Source organism: Peromyscus leucopus, chromosome 4 (genome assembly GCF_004664715.2).
Source record: "Peromyscus leucopus breed LL Stock chromosome 4, UCI_PerLeu_2.1, whole genome shotgun sequence".
NCBI classification, from domain to species: domain Eukaryota; kingdom Metazoa; phylum Chordata; class Mammalia; order Rodentia; family Cricetidae; genus Peromyscus; species Peromyscus leucopus.
The window spans coordinates 145,500,195-145,518,556 of NC_051066.1; the positions used below are offsets into that span (position 1 = coordinate 145,500,195).

At 53.9% G+C, this 18,362-nt stretch overlaps 1 protein-coding gene across 3 annotated transcripts in view; it reads left to right on the forward strand.

Moving 5' to 3' along the window:
* Nucleotides 1-18,362, forward strand: part of Col9a3 (collagen type IX alpha 3 chain) — a 23,512-nt gene continuing 5,150 nt past the window's right edge. The window contains exons 1-31 of one of the 3 annotated variants that reach the window (XM_028885323.2): nucleotides 137-202; nucleotides 903-971; nucleotide 1,055; nucleotides 2,126-2,160; nucleotides 2,705-2,776; nucleotides 3,602-3,655; nucleotides 4,703-4,738; nucleotides 4,992-5,015; nucleotides 5,216-5,269; nucleotides 5,647-5,700; nucleotides 6,007-6,048; nucleotides 7,039-7,095; nucleotides 7,530-7,583; nucleotides 8,282-8,335; nucleotides 8,614-8,667; nucleotides 8,891-8,944; nucleotides 9,427-9,480; nucleotides 10,205-10,258; nucleotides 11,002-11,055; nucleotides 11,159-11,212; nucleotides 11,668-11,712; nucleotides 11,813-11,866; nucleotides 12,260-12,313; nucleotides 12,874-12,927; nucleotides 13,049-13,120; nucleotides 14,633-14,668; nucleotides 15,354-15,398; nucleotides 16,762-16,794; nucleotides 16,971-17,117; nucleotides 17,280-17,334; nucleotides 17,934-18,116. In XM_028885323.2, coding sequence (XP_028741156.1) covers nucleotides 137-202; nucleotides 903-971; nucleotide 1,055; nucleotides 2,126-2,160; nucleotides 2,705-2,776; nucleotides 3,602-3,655; nucleotides 4,703-4,738; nucleotides 4,992-5,015; nucleotides 5,216-5,269; nucleotides 5,647-5,700; nucleotides 6,007-6,048; nucleotides 7,039-7,095; nucleotides 7,530-7,583; nucleotides 8,282-8,335; nucleotides 8,614-8,667; nucleotides 8,891-8,944; nucleotides 9,427-9,480; nucleotides 10,205-10,258; nucleotides 11,002-11,055; nucleotides 11,159-11,212; nucleotides 11,668-11,712; nucleotides 11,813-11,866; nucleotides 12,260-12,313; nucleotides 12,874-12,927; nucleotides 13,049-13,120; nucleotides 14,633-14,668; nucleotides 15,354-15,398; nucleotides 16,762-16,794; nucleotides 16,971-17,117; nucleotides 17,280-17,334; nucleotides 17,934-18,116 — 1,774 coding nt within the window. Of the gene's footprint in view, nucleotides 203-902; nucleotides 972-1,054; nucleotides 1,056-2,125; nucleotides 2,161-2,704; nucleotides 2,777-3,601; nucleotides 3,656-4,702; nucleotides 4,739-4,991; nucleotides 5,016-5,215; nucleotides 5,270-5,646; nucleotides 5,701-6,006; nucleotides 6,049-7,038; nucleotides 7,096-7,529; nucleotides 7,584-8,281; nucleotides 8,336-8,613; nucleotides 8,668-8,890; nucleotides 8,945-9,426; nucleotides 9,481-10,204; nucleotides 10,259-11,001; nucleotides 11,056-11,158; nucleotides 11,213-11,667; nucleotides 11,713-11,812; nucleotides 11,867-12,259; nucleotides 12,314-12,873; nucleotides 12,928-13,048; nucleotides 13,121-14,632; nucleotides 14,669-15,353; nucleotides 15,399-16,761; nucleotides 16,795-16,970; nucleotides 17,118-17,279; nucleotides 17,335-17,933; nucleotides 18,117-18,362 lie in introns of all 3 variants that reach the window. The other 2 variants (XM_028885321.2, XM_028885322.2) reach the window with 2 other exon arrangements.

The window sequence follows — 18,362 nt, forward strand, 5'->3', positions numbered from 1 at the left end:
GGTGGGCCCGTCTGAATGGGGGGCTTGTGCGCGGGCGGGGCGGGGCAGGGCGGGGCACCCAGCCTTGCGCCGCCCCCAGCCCCTCTCCCCACCCTGCTGCCTGGCGCCAGTCGCTCAGAGCGCCAGCCAGCCAGCCATGATCGGAGCTCCTGTTCTAGCCCTGCTGCTGCTGGGGCAGCTTCTGACGGCCACCTCCGCTCAGGTGAGAGCGAGCCTGCGGGTGCCAACCGGGTTGGGGATAGGGCTGGACTTCGAACCTCACAGCCTGGTACAACTCGAGCCTCCTGGGCCAAACTCTGAGTTTCACCGCCGCCGTGGACCTTTGAGGACTTCTATGGCAGCCTCCTCGCCGCCTTCCTCCGACGAGCAAGTTCTAGTGATGCAGCTGAACCCCGTGGACACCAGGACAAGTCGACCATGATCCTGGGCTCCCACTTGTCTTCGCCCAACCGGGTCAGGCTGCTGCCGGCTCTGCCACCACGCTCAGAACACACAATGTTGCCTTTGTTCCTGGAGACTCCCTGCGGGGCCGCGGCACAGCCACTCCCGGCGCAAGCTGGGATAAACCGTGCCTCCAAGCCAGGCTCCAGCACAGGAGACTTTGGGGTTTTCTAGCGGGCAGGAAGGGGGGTCATGGGCCACTATCACAGGCCCTAGAATTACTTGGGCTGGGGAAGATGGAACAGGGGGGCTGACAGGGTGGAAAGGAGGGCTACCTAATAACTTACCTTTTTGGTTTTTTGAGACAGGGTTTCTCTGTGTACCTTTGGAGCCTGTCTGGATCTCGCTCTGTAGACCAGGCTGGCCTCGAACTCACAGATCCGCCTGGCTCTGCCTCCTGAGTGCTGGGATCAAAGGCGTGCGCCACTACTGCCCAGACTAATAACTTATCTTAATTTCAGAAAGTGGGACCTCGAGGCCCCCCTGGTCCCCAGGGACCTCCTGGGAAGCCCGGCAAGGATGGCATCGATGTGAGTTGGGAGAGGAACAGGGAAGATGCCCTGAGACTCCTGGCCTTGTAACCACAAATGCAAGCCCCTCCCCTGAGAGCTAGGGTGAAATGGTATCCCCCATTGGAGCTGGAAAGACCTTGTTGTGGGGGTAGATCTTGGGATACAGATAACAGGGTGGTTCTTGGCTAGAAATGTGGGCCCAGAGGTGCGTGTGCTCCTGTATTCTAGAGGTTACTCTGGGGACCTGGGGGGTCTTGTTAGGGCTGAGAATAGAGCCAGTCTTGGATGGGGCTGGGGGACAGCTTAGCCTCAGAGATGGTGTCTTATCATCCAGTTATAGCCCAAACAATTTGGGGAGACAACTGAAATCTTGCAGCTCTACCTCACCCCCTCCCATCATCTGAAGTGGAAACCTTCTCATAGGGTCTTCTCCAGAAAAGACAGCCTCCAGTCACTCATGTTATGCCCCTTGGGATGCCGTAGAGGGCTATAGGAAGCTTCACCAAGAGTGTCCTGGGTTCTTCTCAGTATCCCCAAGAATTATACCCAGTACCTCGTTCAGCCATAATGGCCTCAGGTTCCCTCACATCCTTCATGATCCATCATGTTGGACCTAGGTTGCCCAGGCTCTTACCTCTGAACCCCCACTACTGTAGCTGAGCATCCAGGCTTCTAAGGCTCCTACTTAAAATATCTTAGTAGCTGAGCATCCAGGCTTTAAGGCTCCTACTTAAAATATCTTAAAGTCTCAGTTGAAAGATTCAGCCACCCTAGTATGTATCTATGGAGGATACAGCTGCTGGGACACCTTTCTGGACAATAGGGGAGGAACTGCCATCTCCCAAACGGAGTCAAGATGCTCAGCTAGCCACAACCACTTTCTATAAAGTTCTTGGGTCAGTGCAGAGGAGCTATATGGAGTATTTCCTGGAGGCTGTTGTATCCCTGTGTTCCCAAGTGATCCCAAATGCTGTGTGACTGAGCCTATTTATAGCTCACCCCATCCCTGCCTAGCCTGCAGAGGAGAAGCCCCAGATATAGATGAGAGGTTCTGGGGACCCCCATAATGTCCCCATGGGCTAAGCTTCCAGGCCTGGATTAGAGAATGGCCCAGCTCTAGAGTGGGTTTCCCATTTTCAGGGGTTACAGGTGGTCATTTTCGTTTTTTGCAGGGAGAAGCCGGCCTCCAGGTCTGCCTGGCCCTCCAGTAAGTGTCCCTGGTTGGAAAAGGGAGGCTTTTCCAGTTTGTACAGGAGAGAGATGGACACAGAAAACAAAAGGTCCTTGATGCCCTGTCCTCACCTATGGGTCTGTGTTGCCCCAGGAGAAGCCTGAGGGCAGAGACTGGAAGTGGGTGGGAGGAGAGCATTTGGGACTCTGTGCTGGGTCTGGCTAGAAGCTTACTTTGTGCCAGTGTTCAGATAAACCAGAGAAGGGAGACAGTACAGCTCTATAGATCTCTTCCCACTGTGCCTGGGTAGGCCCCCTCACCTTGGTTGAAGATCCTGAGCCCACTGGCATTCCTGTATAGTGACCTGCTGGTTTTTTGCTGGGGAGGCTGGATCCATTTGGTGAATATCCAAGAGATGCAATGGGAGGTGGGGCAGTCTTCCAGGGTCCGGCAGAGCAGCAGGGAGATGAGCCCATCACCACCACTGGGCAGTAGCCAACACGGAGAGGACTTGACTTCCTTGATGGAGGCTAGAGCTTACAGCCAGGTACTTGTATAACTCTGTCCTTTCTCCTACCAGGGACCCAAAGGGACCTCAGGGAAGCCAGGGAAGCCAGGAGAGGCAGGACTGCCAGGACTGCCTGGTGTGGATGTGAGTGTGCCCTCCTACTGCATCCCTACCTCACCTCACCCCTGTCCCAGCCCAGCCAAGGGTTAGGCTTTCATTGCTATTCTGCAGCTGGGCTTATTCAGGCAGGAAACCTTGTCCCAATGGGGGTCCCTGGCCTTCATCCCAGACGCTGCCAGCTCCTGGCGGGGACAGAACCAGCTTCCAGTAGTTGGAAGTCTCATTAGCTCTTACTGACCAAGAACAAGTACCCATTGTCAGGCTTCCTGCCCCATGCTGACCACACGGGTATTCCTCCCAGGCCCCTGATGTCTTGGTGGATAGTGATGTGCTCAAGGCCCTGGCTCTGGGACTAGCCAGGCAGGACTGGACCTATTTGTTTTGTAGCAAATTTTCCATCTACTAGCCCCACCCCCTCCTGGGTGCACCACGTACACTGGGAGCCATTAAAAGTGGTCCCTGCCTCTGGATTCATAGTTAAGAAGGTTTCTGTGGTGCACGCCCTCAGAATTCCAGCCCTCAGGAGGCATAGGCAGGTGAATTTCTGTGAGTTCAAGGTCAACCTGATCTACAGAGTGTGTTCCAAAACAGCCAGGGCTACACAGAAACCCTGTCTTGAAAAACCAAAAAATAATCCCAGCACTTGGGAGACAGAGGCAGAGGCAGGCAGAGCCCTATGAGTTCAAGGTCAGCCTGGTTCATAGAGTGAGTTCCAGGACAGCCAGGGCTGTTAAACAGAGAAACCCTGTCACACACACAAAAAAAAGTCTGTGCCTCATTCTTCCTGGGGCATGGCATGTGCTTCTCATTTAGTGGTTTCTTGAGCCCACCCTCTACCTATCTCTCCAGGGTCTGACTGGGAGGGATGGACCCCCAGGACCCAAAGGGGCCCCTGGAGAACGGGTAAGTGCTTCAATTCCAGTGGCTGCAGTCCAGAGGTAAGGTTTCCAGGTGGTCCACAAGGCCATCAGGATGGAAGTTCTATGGATGATGTCCATGACTGCACTGGCTGGGCCCTATCCCGTTATTCCACTTCAGGGGAGGATGCTGAGTGGACGGCCCCTAGGTCTCACTCTCAAGCAATCCCACAGCACCTGGTCAGTCATCTTGGCTGGAAGACCACGGCAGGAAGAGCTGGAGGGGTGATGGGGGCCCAGGTGGGGATGAGCTCCAGGTGTCCCTCCTCTCAGTGTCTCTGGATCCCAGGGCCCTGGGTGAATCAGTACAAGAGTAGCCACTACACATCCCCTGGGTCAGACTACCTTCACTGAATCCCCCCATTTACTAGCAAATTGGCTCTCTTTTTCCCACTGCTTCTGAGGGCAGATCTGTCCACCCAAGTTCTTCACCTCAGGAGAGGTGACCATGAGCACAAAACACCTCTGAGAGCAAGAGGGGTGGGTAGGACACAAGACCATAACTAGCATGGGGTACTCAGATGTGTGGGCACCTGAATGAAAGTAAGTAGCTGGTGGCCACCTGGGCTGCTACTGCTCAGCCTGGGGTGGGCTGGTCCCAGGCCATCTGGGGGACACTTTGAGTACAGTGTAAGGACCAGACTGTACCCCCTTCTTGACAAACCAGTCATTTTAGACCCTGTCTGCCAAGCTGGTGGTTCCCTGAGGTCTTAGTAACTTTTGCAAACTAATGTTGGTACAGCTTCCCGGAAGACTGTCTTGGGTCCCTGACTGTGGCTCACACCTACTCTAGTGTCTTGCCCACCTGTTGGTTCAGCCCACCCACTAGCAGCTTTCTTGGCCATGCTTTTCCTCCATACTCACCCAGGTTTCTAGGAGAGCAGAACCTCTCATGGCCTCAGTTTTCCATACAGGTTTCCATCCCTGCTCCCCTCCTCGACTGAGTTATGACTTAGGCTCCAGAGGGGGAAAATGAGTTTGCAAAGGCCAGAGTTTCTTCACTGTGTACTCTGACCTCTATTTTCTTCTTCAGGGAAGTCTAGGACCCCCAGGGCCACCAGGACTTGGGGTAAGTACCAACCGCTCTTCCCCATGGGGTTTTGAAAACCACTATTCATTGTGGGGTGGCATCCTTGGGGTCCCTTGCAGTCTGGCCTGGGGCCTGGGTTCTGGCCTGGAGGCCCTGGAGCCTTATCTAGGCTATGACCTCTGTTAGTGAGTGTGGTTCTCCTAAATTAGGCACCTCACTCTCCCTGGACCCCAAAATTGCCTTGGGGGTGGCAGGGCCAACCTATACTCTGATCTTATTTTTGGCTTTGCAGGGCAAAGGCCTCCCTGGACCTCCTGTGAGTATTTATGCCCCCTTGGCCCCTCCCAAGAATCTAAGTTTCCAGAGCAGCCCTCACTGAAGCCCACCTTGTATGGGATATCCCAGATCATGGCATAGTGGTCTTCTTAGTGCACCACCTGACTACTTCACACTTGGAGTCCTGACCCTCACTCAGGGTCACAGGCTGCCCATCTACCTCTTCTTTACCTTCTCCAGGGAGAGGCAGGAGTGAGTGGCCTCCCAGGTGGTATTGGTCTACGAGGCCCCCCGGTGAGTGACTGTTCTCTGTGTGGCCACTGCATGGATACATGTAGCCTTGGTACCCACACTTAACCAGAGGCTCCCTGTTCCTCCTCCTCCTATTTACCTTCTCCTGTCCCCTCCCTCCTCCCTGTCCCCTCTCTCCTCTCTGTCCCCTTCTCCTCCCCACCCACCCCACCCCCACCCCACCCTACCCTGTACTTGGTGGGCACTGACTGAAGCCCAGGCAGAGAGGCACCCATGACTCAGGGTGACAGACAGATGGTGCCAACACAGGATTCATCCAGGGAGGATAAAGGGAGCTGTAGTATCCTCTACTTTGGGTGAAGCTGGTGCCCTCACTCAGTGGAGTAGGGGCTCTGCTCTGAGTCATGAATCCTCTGTAGGGACCCTCTGGACTCCCAGGCCTGCCTGGCCCTCCAGGACCTCCTGGACCTCCTGTAAGTATTGAGGAGGGGTCTCTGCCAGACAGCCTAGACTAACTAGGCTGGACCCCACCTTACTCCCTGCCCAGGCTCTGTGCCTCTCCCCAGAAGCAGGTGGGAGACAGGGGCTGGTATAGCATTCAAGGTACTGCCCCAAGGACAGATGATTTCTATTGTTACCTACTCTGCAGATGGGTTATCAGCGCCTTGCACTTGCTACTGAGGAGATAGGGTTAAGGGTTTTAAGCCCCCTGTTAGATAAACCAAGGACAGAGTGTTTAGGGGATGGATGGGTACCAACTGCTTCTTTGTATGTTCAAGGGAAACCCAGGAGTCCTCCCTGAAGGTGCTACTGATCTGCAGGTATGCTTTGTGGTGATTATGGAGAGGTTATGAGGGATGTTCCTGCTTTGAAGTCAGAGTCTTGCCCAAGGCCACTTCTGGGGGTTCCAAAACAGCATTCCTACCCATAGAGGGACCCGCTTCCCCGGCAGGAAGGCCACAGAGGGAGTTCCTTGGGGACTGAGCTCTGCAGATGGCTCCAGGCACAAGCCTGGCCTCATCTTCTCTGCTCACTATCCTCACCTGATTGTCCCACACAAAGCTACTAGTCGCAGGGAAGTGACACCCAATCAATACAGCTCACCAGGTGACAACCCTGCCTCCTGCAGAGCCCCCTCTCACTAAGGCCACTGCGCTGGGTGACTAACAGGCCTAGTCTGTTGCAGTGGGTTTCTAGTTCCTAGGAGAGGGTTTGTGTCTGGTTTCATCCCCTCTGGATGACTGGGAGTCATCTGCCTACTGTTCTTCAACCTTACTCAACATCCCCAGGAAGGGAAAGGACGGTTCTTCCAAATGAGGACAGTGTTGAGCCTCTGGAACGGGCCGGTGAGCAGAAGTCAGAACCACTATGTACCCGGGCTTGACCTGGCCAGTTCAGCATGAAGTGAGCTAGAAATCTCCATCAGTTTCTTGGTATCTGGCACAGGATATGCTGTCAAACCAGAGCACCGGTATTATTGGTTGAGTTCACATAGCATCCCTCAGAACAGCCACCAGGTGCTTGGTCACATGAAGGCCCCTTTGTGGAGCCTGCAGCCAGTATGTAAATAGCTGCTTTGAGGCTGAGTCTGTCTGTAGAGAGCGAGGGAGGGTGACTGGCTACAATCCAGCTCTCTACAGTCACTCACCACACCTCATGCCCAGCACTGAATGGGGCCCTGTTTCAGTGTCCACTGTCCCCTTCATTGGTGAAATGGTCCTTTTCAGTTCCCCCACCCCCTGCCGCTGGTTCTCTCTTGGTATCCTGCCCCAGTTGTCTTGGAAAGGTCTGACCCTTCTGTTTTTCAACAGTGTCCTGCCATCTGCCCTCCAGGCCCTCCTGGACCCCCAGGAATGCCAGGGTTCAAGGTAAGTGGGCAGCTACAGGTGATAGGCTGAGCACACATCTTCACTGACAGAGGCCACTGGGTCCCCTCATACTATGGAGTTTGGGGTTTTAGAAAGTCTGAGCCTAGACTCAGCCTTGTTGTGGGGGGAATATAATTGCCCATCAATCATCCCATCTTCTCTACCCAAATAACACACTGGAGGCTGGTGTGACCAGGCTAGGCCTGGCCTAAGAGGTCAGAGGAGGCAGAGAGAGATGAGCTAATCCTAACCCTACTCCTCTTGGGGTCCATGGGAAGCATAGTCACAAACCTTCTTGGGCCTCAATTTCCCTCTCTGGTTTGGGCCTTAGATTCTGAATGTCATGCCTGACTGGCTTCATAGCCCTTGATTCTGCTTAGGCAGATGGGGGGCATCCATGGGTCTAGGGTTGTGACTTCCATGTCTGTTTTCAGGGGCCTACTGGCTACAAAGGGGAACAAGGAGAAGTTGGCAAAGATGGTGAGAAGGTAAGATGCTGTCCACACAGATTTACTGATCTAGAAGTGGCAGCCATCAGGCTGAGGAAGGGAGTTGGTAGCTGGTTGTCCTGATAATCATAGGGAAGATACTGGACCTCTGGGTAGGTACCTGCTGCTGGTACTTCTTCAGTGGGGCCTGGCTAGTCAGAACTGAGTGACCTGGAAGAGTCCTTTCATGTAAACAAACTCCTTCTGACCTCATGTGGAAGCTCCTGGCGCGCTGAGAGTCCCTGAGGACACTTAGCTCTGGGCCTAAAGTGTTCATAGAAGCCTCTGCCACTCTGACACAGTGGCCGCTGTCCCAGGAGGCCCTTGCCTGTCTTATTGCATGCTGGAAAGAGGTCTGGGATACCCTTCTGACGGCAGGAGTGGCTGAGTACAGACTGCTGGGTGTACAGTGGGCACTTCCGCCCCCACACCTGACCAGGAGGGAGGTGCCTGAGGAGGCATGGAGGCTTTGCGTGAACAGAGAGACCTCTGGTCCTGCCCAGGGAGTGGTGAAGTCACCATGATTTAGGTGGCCTTTGTCCAGCTGTAGGCAAGTTCTCCCACCTCACTCCACCTCCATGGCTCAACTGTGAAATAGGAGCGGTGTCCCTGATGGCTCAGGCTCATGGAGGGGACCAGTGGGAAATGAGATGCTAGAAGAGCTTGTGGAACAATGACTACTGCTTTCTCTGTTGTAGGGTAATCCTGGGCCCCCTGGGCCTCCTGGCATTCCAGGCACCGTGGGGCTACAGGTGAGGCTAGGGAGGGATCAGGGTGGGGAGGTGGAAGCCCCTTTGATGGTCACCAAGGGAATTTAGTTTAGACCTCAGGTACAGTTAACCAGCTCTTGAGAGAGGGTCCCATCCAGGCTGACACCAAGGCTAGTGTTGTTCCCTTCGGGGCTTCAGTGGAAGTCAAGTACTTCTAGGGAAGATGGCCAAGGCCTTGGGGGACTCAGAGGCAAGGCCTATGGTGGGAGTTCAGGTAGATGTGCCATCTGGCCACTGTAGCTCTGGTTCTGTTCTCTCAGGGCCCACGAGGATTACAAGGACTTCCAGGGCCACTTGGGCCCCCTGGGGACCGGGTAAGTGCTGCTGGCTCCATGGAGGGCTGTGGGTCAACTGAGGTCAGTCCTGGTAGTTGAGTGCCTGGGATTGTCCCTACCCAGACTCTACTTGGGTTCAAGATGAAAGAGCCTTAGCAGCCAGCATCTCAGGGCTCTTGCGGGCTGGCAGCTTGAGGCTGGGCTGGAGCCTCCTAGGTATGTTTTTCTGTGGGAGGACTCAAATGTCTTCTCTCCTCTACAGGGTCCCATTGGGTTTCGGGGCCCCCCTGGGATCCCAGGAGCACCTGGGAAAGTGGTATGTATCTGTCTGGGTTGGAGGGTGGACCTCACACCAACCCAGACCCTTTGGCCCTCAGCCCCACTATCCTGCTGCTGATTCACACAAATGCTACCCTCTGTGCCACTGGCTTTCCCCTAGCCCTGTCCCGGGATGAGCTGTCCGTAGATTTGTGGGTCACTCAGAGCATACCAAGAGGTGGTGTGTCTGTGAGGTCCAGGGCACATGAGAAGTAGCATAGGGCATGTGGCTTGACTGCACAGCTGGAGCATGGGGCATCTGACCTTCATGGGAGATCTGCCTCCTTTGTTGTCTGCATGTGAGCTGGGCATGGGGGTGTGTCACTGGCCCGTGTGACCTTCTGCAGCAGCAGGCTGCCTCTGACTAGGTCTAGAGGGCTAAACCAGGCAAAACCTGGAAGGGGCCTCAGCTGGGATCCACAGCTTTCCTGCCTTCTCTGTGCTGTTAACACTGTCCCTACCCCTTCATTATTTTTTTAGGGTGACAGAGGCGAAAGGGGTCCAGAAGGGTTCCGCGGCCCTAAGGGTGAGCTGGTAAGTGAGAAGGAGCTTAGTTCTCTGGACCTGTCTGTGAAAGAGCCTGATCTAATTCCTGACTAGAGTTGGGGTGGAGGACACTTAGAGGGCCCTGCTGGGGAATGGGGGCTCTTCATGCTATACCCTATTCTGAAAGGGGTATAATGCTAGAGGTGAGGCCTGGACCTGAGGGTCCCAGCCCTTTCCCTGCCCCCAACAAACACCCACAGCCCATATGGGAGACTCCAGAGCAGCCAGCAGTGAGAAGCTCTTGGCAGAGGCTGGGGCATGGGCCACTGAACTCAGATCCTGGCTCCAGCCCTAGGAGCTAAACAGGTAGCTTCCTCCCCCCACTTCACTAACCTCAGACCGCCCAGCTACAGACAGGGACTCGGTAGCGAGGCATGTGGGCAGGCGCTACGTAGTCACCCAGGCTTCTTCTGAAAAGAAGCGGCTATCAACAAATATTTGCCTCTGTCAGCCTCCGAACCTCTTCTTCCCACCCAAGACCCATGGCTGAGCAGTGCTACAGTGTCCACAAATCCTAAGGGTGCCTCATGCCTCAAGAAGCCCTGGTAATGGAGCCTGTTTTCAGTGATTGGGGTTAACCATGGACACTTGTCTCCAATTGATGTCCCCAAAGCTGGGCATGTGTAGCTGAGCCCGTGGGGACAGAGTGAGGCAGGATGGGATATTCCTCAGGGTCCCAACTTCAGCTGTGTCTGTCCCATGTTTCCTTTAGGGCAGACCTGGTCCCAAAGGAATCCCTGGAGTGGCCGGACCAGGTGGAGAGCCAGTGAGTATCTCAGGTATTCGTGGCATCAAGACAGGGTCCTGCTTCACATAGGTCACACAAGTCAGGGACCCCACTCAAAAGTGCTGTACTATATGTAGTTTATCCTGCCAGTACCTCCTTGTCATTTGAACCATGGTGGTTCAGCAATTCCCAGAAGCTCCCAGAAACCCACAGCAGCACCTAGCAGCTCCCAATAGCCATGGCACCTGCCAACTGCTAGAGCAGCCCCAGAAATCCATAGCCTCCCAGAAGACCCCAATATTTCCAGCAGCCCCAACAGCTCCCAGAAACCCACAGCAGCCTGAAGCACCTCCCCACAGCAGCCCACACCTCCCCACACCTCCCCACAGCAGCCCACACCTCCCCACACCTCCCCACACCTCCCCACAGCAGCCCACACCTCCCCACAGCAGCCCACACCTCCCTTTTGCTGGAGTCTGTAGTTCTGCAGTTACCATAACCCTACAGAAACTGGTAGTCAAGGGTCAAGCTTATCTGACACCCGAGGAGGAAGGTGGTAGAACAGAGCCAGTGAACACAGACGGGTGTGCTGAGGGCCTGGGCACCCTGTCTACACGCTCCCTTGCAAGGTCTCTGAGGGTAACAGATAGCCACCTAGCCAGGAAAACACAGCCACTCTCAGGGACTCCAGAGACATGTTTAGTTTAGAGAGTAAGGAAGGGGTTTCTCCGAGGGACAAAGTGGCTCTGTCTGAAGGACCTAACACTGTCGTTTGTCCTTAGGGCATGCCAGGCAAGGATGGCCAGGATGGCAGACAGGGGCTTGATGGCGAGAAGGTTGGTGCCTGGCAGGATGCTTGCTGGGAGGAGGTGGGAGAGGAGTTCAGCTGCCTAGGCCTCCGCATCATTTTTCTTCATACCCTAATCACTGTCCTTGCAGGGAGAGGCTGGTCGCAACGGTGCCCCGGGAGAGAAGGGCCCCAATGGGCTGCCGGTGAGTGCCCAAGCTAGGTAGCTTAGTTGCTCTGGGATTAGCTCCTAGATGTCCTAGGAATGACTCTGTTGGGGTCTGGCACAGCCCTGGTGTGGGGGACAAGTGCAAACGAGCCTGTATTCATCCTGGGTATTGTGGGGTTGCCCTTGTGGGCCCTGCCTGGGAGTACTAGCAGGGGCCCTGCATCAGGCCGGGGAGGCTGTGAGAGTCCCGCGTGGGTCAGCTTTACCCTTTGGGGCACTTTGTCTGGCTTATGCACAAGGCCTTTGCGCATGCTGTGCAGCCGCACTGTGAACATTCTTTGCATGCATGCCCTCCATGGGTTCTGCAGTCTTAGCTCTGATCCTGGCTTCCAGCTCTGAACCTATTCCTAGTGCTATCCCTAATCCAAATTCCAGCCTTGACCTAGACTGTTATCTTGACTTCAACCCTGACCCTGATCCCTGTCCTGGCAGGGGCTCCCTGGACGAGCCGGGTCCAAAGGCGAGAAAGGAGAACTGGTAAGTGGCTGCTTTCCCCCAGAGAGGGGAGGCACAGCAGGCAGAACTCTGGCGATGGATGGAGGGAACACAGCATTCTCTTGTCTCCTCACTTCTCCAGGGTAGAGCTGGGGAGTTGGGTGAGGCTGGCCCCTCTGGAGAGCCAGGTATCCCTGTGAGTATCCATAACCCTTCCCTATGTGTACATAGGAGGACGATGCCCCTCCCCCACCCCTTTCCCTCTCTGGTAATGGAGCCTTTCTTGCCAAGGGCTCTACCCCTCCAGTGTGCGTACAGGGGAACCCTGCCCTCTCTACATGTGCACAGGAGTACCTTGCTCCTTCCCCATGTGGACACAGGGACTCTGCTCTTCCCCTGTATGTATATGGAGATTCTGCCTTGTCTGTTCATGCGGGGACCTGCCCCTCCCATGGTGTGCACACATGGGCTCTGCCCCTTTCCTATGTATACACAGGGACTCTACTCCTCCCTCCATGTGTACACAGGGACCCTGTCCCTTCTCACATTCGTCAAAGGGATCCTGCCCTTACCTTTTCTTCCCTTCCAGGGAGATGTTGGTGTTCCGGGGGAGCGTGGTGAGGCTGGTCACAGGGGCTCAGTGGTGAGTGGGAGGACAGCTCACTGATAATGGGCACAGAGGCTTAGTTTATGGGCAAGAAGGGGTAGCACTTTGGGTATACAAATGGCCAAGTCCGTGAAACCTGGGAATTGTATGAGATAGGGGAATCTCACCTTCTTTATCCCTCACTCTCTGGAATAATGGTGCCATGCTGGGCTACCTTAGCCTTAGATTCTTCATGTCACTGTGCAGCTGAGACCCTGGCAAGATTAGGTGGAAATTCCCAAGCCTTGTACTATAACCTGTGGACTCAACCTTCTCTAGGGCCCTGTGGAAGGCCCGGGGCGTTGGTACTTGACACTGAGCCAGGCTGACAATCTGTATAGGGACTATAGGTACACCCTGAGATCTGCTCCCCACACTTAATTGCCCCAGAAGGTGTCTGTGCTTGTGCCTCCAAACCTAGTACCTTAGTGACATGGCTCAAGATCATTTACTGTCCACCCAGCATCCTAGGGAGGCATAACTGGGTTTCCTGGGTCACAAACACTGCTAGGGCCTCCATGGACCTCTCAATATCAACTTATACCTTTGTCTTTTAGGGAGCCCTTGGCCCACAAGGCCCTCCTGGGGCCCCTGGCGTCCGTGGCTTCCAGGTGGGTAAAGGTAGAGTAAGGGTTTGAGCCAGGGCAGCAAGCCCTGGTTGACTGGGCAGAGGAAGGATCCTGGCTGGGTTCTTACAGATGCTGACTAGCTGGGATGTTATCCAATCCACAGGGCCATAAAGGCAATGTAGGAGACCCTGGCCTTCCAGGCCCCCAAGGCCTACGGGGTGATGTGGGTGACCGGGTAAGTGTCTCTCCTGTGTCTCCCTGCTCTAACCAGTCTACATAGACCCAAATCCACAGCAGTCCACTCCTTTCCACATGAGTGGCAGGAACAGTAGTATCAGCTCTGGGAATAGGTGCCCTTGGTCCTTTATTGCTCATTCTTTTGGTGTTCTTAGGCAAGAGGGGATCTAGAATACGCACTGCTCTATCGCAAGCTCCACATGCAAGTCTAGAAGAACCAGTAACTGGGGCAAGGGTAGAGGCAGTGACTTGAGGCTCTAGGCCCTGGGCTATCTGTTGGGTGTGAGCTAAGACCTGAATGGCCCCAATGTTTCAAACATGTAACTTTCCAAGACTCTTTGCTGCTGGTCCTAAGGCAGCCAGTGACAACAGTGTTCTACAGGGCCAGGGCCTTAGGGGAGTTGTGGCTTACTGAGGTCCTCACTGGTTAGTAGGTAAGACTTGGGATCTCCTGGGAGGAGGTTAGAGGTCTGGTCTAGGGCCTGGGCCAATACACTTTAGGGGCTATGTGATTGCTTTCTTGGTCCTCACTGGGCAGGGACAAGCACTCTAAAGATGTGTGCATTCAGGCATTGGAGGCTCCAGGGCACCTCTACAGACACAGGGAGCCACAGAAACCACCACCACACAGCAGGGACAAGAGGTGCTTTATTAACCTCCAGGCAGGAAATTCCAAGGGTTAGGGAGCTTGCCAACAACTCCAAGGACCCAAAGCTAATGGAGGGGAAGGTGGTGGTAGCAGTGTGAGTGCCTGCTCCAGTCTCGGGCTGGGGCGCATTTTTCTGGCTTTCTCTTCCTTGGATAACTCTTGCCTTTACTTTCACATTTGAATTCTCTTTTTAAAAAAGATTTATTTTTATTTGATGTGTATGGGTATGTTTGCTCACATGTATGTATGTGTATTGTGTGCATGCAGGAGCCCAAGGATATCAGGTGGTGTCTGATTCCCTGGAACTGGAGTTACAGATGTGTGCTACCTGATGTGGTTCTGGGAACTAAGCCCAGGTTCTCTATAAGAGCAGCCAGTGCTCTTAACGGCTGAGCCATTGCTCCAGGCTTCACCTTTAGATCTTGAGGAAGCCTCATACTTTTTGCCCTCTAAACATATACTTCACCATTTAAGCAAATAGCTCCGTGTGTGTGTGTGTGTGTGTGTGTGTGTGTGTGTGTGTGTGTGTGTGTGAGAGAGAGAGAGAGAGAGAGAGAGAGAGAGAGAGAGAGAGAGAGATACCTATATAAGTCACAGACGTTAATAGCTGATTTAAAGAATCCATTGCCCACTGGGAGTGACAGGCAGCAAGCAGGGCCTGTGGGGCATGGAGGGCTGTGTGTTGCTCTTACCTATAGACTTAGGTTTGGCAGCTGGAGCTGGGGTCTGGTTCTGAGCCCCCGCCTTAGGAGAAATTTTTATGCCTACTCTGTGTGGGATTCCTGCCTCTGCTGTGCAGGGCAGTGACACCCTGTGGGGATCCCCAGGATTCCTCTAATCCAGATCCTTCTCTCTGCCCAGGGTCCAGGTGGTGCCATAGGCCCTAAAGGAGACCAGGTGAGCAGAAGCCCCAGGCATGGTCAGGTCAGCTCTAAGCCATCTGGCTGTGGATTTACTTTCAAAACTCTTGGGAGGCTCCTCCAATTCTTTCTCTCTCCATATTGCTTCTGTTTTCTTCCATCCCTGCTTAGCACAGCCCTAGGCATCAGAAGGGACAGAGTCAGCTGCTTTACTGGGTACAGTAGTTATCTAAATGATCACTATATAGCCCTTGGGTGAAAAAAAAAAAAAGCTACCTCTGATTAGGGAAACTGGCTTTGCCAAAGGAGTGAAGAGAAGCAAACCTGGGCTCTAAGGCTTGTGTTGCAAAAGCAGGTTAGAGCTGTGTGGCTTCACTCTGAAGCCCTTTCCTTCCTGAAACAGGTGGGCTGTGATAGCTGCTCCGGTCTATCCTCAAAGCAACTGCTTCCTCTTTTCTGGGTGTTCCAGAACTTCTCTGTATAATACCTAGAATAACACATGGAGGTGTGCTACCCAGCAGGAAAGCCTCACTGTGCAAATAAGTGACTTCAGCTTTGTGATCCTCTTGGGCTGTGGCTTTTGGTTTCTTGTGTTGCTTTGGGAGCTCCTTCAAGTACAGGATCTTGGCCTGGACTCTGGTCTCAGTATTAGGATCAGTAATAATAGACTAGTGACTTCAGGTGGGCAGGAGCCAATGGTAACTTTAGTGTGTCGTCCTCAGGGCATTGCAGGTTCTGATGGTCTTCCAGGGGACAAAGGAGAGCTGGTGAGTATGTCTGAACCCCTTACTGCCAACTGAGAGCCACCTGGTCAGTTTGGGTGGGAACTGTCCTGTTGACGAGGTATCTGAAGATGGCAGGTAAGGTATGAATAGCATCCACCAAGTACCCAGGCCTTGCTGTCCTGTATGAGTGTATGTGGTGGGGGAGAGTGGGGTCCAGAAGACACAGGCAGGGTGATTCCCTGCTGAGGTTAGGGCTCTCCGAGAGCCTTGTTACATTCTGCCTAGGAAAGTCACCCTTGCCTGAATCAGCCACTGTTAAGGTCTGAGTGGAGAAAGCCCCACTTTCAGAGCTGGAACTTGGGCCTATTATAAAGTAGAAGCTTTCACCAGGTCACTCACAGCTTTCCTGGAGGCACCAGGAATAGAACTGCCTTGGAATTCAAATGGAAAGGCCTTTCTGGTTTCAAGGTGGCCAGGGATTTCAATTCTATAGTGATGTCTTTCCTTTTTGTCCAAGTGACACAGAGAAAGCCCAGCTATAGGGATCCTGCCTTCAGGTAGCAACCACTGGCCACTGTGAACTTCTTAGGCCTTTTGCAAATAATCCTAGTTGATTGTACTTTATTTTGGCAAATTCTTGACAGAGCCTTAGAATCAGCCCCACCTAGCCGGGCGGTGGTGGCGCACGCCTTTAATCCCAGCACTCGGGAGGCAGAGGCAGGCGAATCTCTGTGAGTTTGAGGCCAGCCTGGGCTACCAAGTGAGTTCCAGGAAAGGCGCAAAGCTACACAGAGAAACCCTGTCTCGAAAAACCAAAAAAAAAAAAAAAAAGAATCAGCCCCACCTGATCACTCTTAAACTGATGGAGTGGTAGTACGCAGTGGCTGTGTGGGACAGTCCCTGCCTGCCAGCTAGCAACCTCTGCGTGGTGCCAGCTACCATAATGGTGAGCCAAGTGGGGACCTCACCCTCTGTCCTTTCCTGCTTTAGCTGTGGACAGTCAGCTCACAGTTGTGAGCAGAGCCAATAGATGGGCCCAATCAGTCCACTTACACACTTGGGGCCAATCATTTCTAAGGCCCCGGCTAGGGAAAGGCCCAGAATTCCAGGGAGGAGAAATTCAGCTCAGCACTTATAATACTGTAGTGAAAAGACTGGGAGGAAGCAAGCCAGACAGGTGTAAGAGCAGATACCATGCAGCCACTAGAATCAAATTTCAGGGGAAAGAGGTGTTAAAATAGCATCAGTAGGTGAAAGGGAAGAGCCTTGCCAGTGTGTGCGTGTGGGGGAGGGCGGCTTGAGTGGTAGCTTGAGTGCTGTCCTCCACTGATCACGTGCTAGGTCAGTTTTTGCAGCCGCTCCACACACACCCTAGTTAAAGCATATACTTACTTCCTCTTCACAGGGTCCCAGTGGCCCCGTTGGACAAAAAGGAGAGGTGAGTATCTGGCAGACAACAAATCCAAGGAGCCCACAGGCTCCCATCCACCTCTGGGTGGGCAGTTGCCCTATAAGGTACTGCCTAGTTCTAAGATCTGGTGGCTACTCACTCCTGAGGTTCAAGCCTTCCCAAGGAGGGCTCACTCTGATCCCCTTCCTCTTGTTTTTCTGCAGTCTGGAAGCCGAGGGGAACTGGGCCCCAAAGGTATCCAGGGCCCCAATGGCACCAGTGGAGTCCAGGGTGTACCTGGTCCCCCAGGTCCACTGGGCCTCCAAGGCGTGCAGGGTGTCCCAGGCATCACAGGGAAGCCTGGAGTTCCGGTTCGTGGCTTTTCCTTTCTCTTGTGTTGTGGGTGTTGGACTTGTACTGGGTTTGGATCATGTTTTTTTGTGAACTATCAGTTCTTTTGGGAGTGAGGTGTTGGGTATGTCAGGGCTACTGGTGCACTGACCCACCTGCTGATGAACCTGGGTGAATTTCAGGGAAAGGAAGCCAGTGAACAGCGCATCAGGGAGCTGTGTGGGGGGATGATCAGCGGTGAGTCTCCGGTACACCCCTCCACCCCTCACACAGCTTCTTCCCCTTGGCCACTGTCCTGCCCACCCTGCCTGTACTCTGACTTCAAGGAGGGCTACCCCTCTTCCCAGGGCTTACCACAATGCAGGGTACTCAGAGAAGCCCCAACTAACTATTGAGTGCAACAGTTACAAGGAAGAAGTCGGGTGGTAGTGGCGCACACCTTTAATCCCAGCACTTGGGAGGCAGAGGCTGTCAGATCTCTCTGAGTTTGAGGCCAGCCTGGTCTAAAAGAGTTCCAGCACAGCCAGGGGCACACAGAGAAACTCTGTCTCAAAAAACAAAAAACAATTAGAAGGAAGAAACAAACCACTGTGCCCTTTGGCTGGGAGGGATGCTTCCTTCCGTGTATGACTTTGAACTTCTCATCTAGCATGTGAGGTGTTCTGAGAGAAGGGGGACTCTCATTTCCCCCAGCATACCCTAGAGCAGTTAATAACCATTTTTGGTCAGTCATTGAAAATTCCCTTCTGAAAGATAGCTGGCTATGTTATACTTTGCATGAAAATATTTTGATAATCCTCTCTGAAGTACATTCTTGGCACCCTGTTTTCCAAAAGAGCAAATCGCACAGTTGGCTGCACACCTGAGGAAGCCCTTAGCACCAGGCTCCATCGGCAGGCCTGGTCCAGCTGGCCCCCCAGGCCCCCCAGGCCCCCCAGGATCCATTGGCCACCCTGGTGCTCGGGGTCCCCCTGGATACAGAGGTCCCACTGGGGAGCTGGGAGATCCTGGACCTAGAGGTAAGTATTTGACCCGAGCAAGACATGGTCATGCCATTGTGATGGCACTGTCTCAGCCACATGAGGAAACTCTCACTTCCTACAGTGCTGAACAGCACAGTCCTGCCCTCCCATGCTGAGATGCCTTCCTCCTGAGGTCCAGGGAGGAGAGCACTCAAGGGATATTCAGGTCCACGTCACCTAAATGAGAGATTGCCATTTCTGCGCTTGATTGGCCTCATGGTCATGAGACCTGAGAACAACACA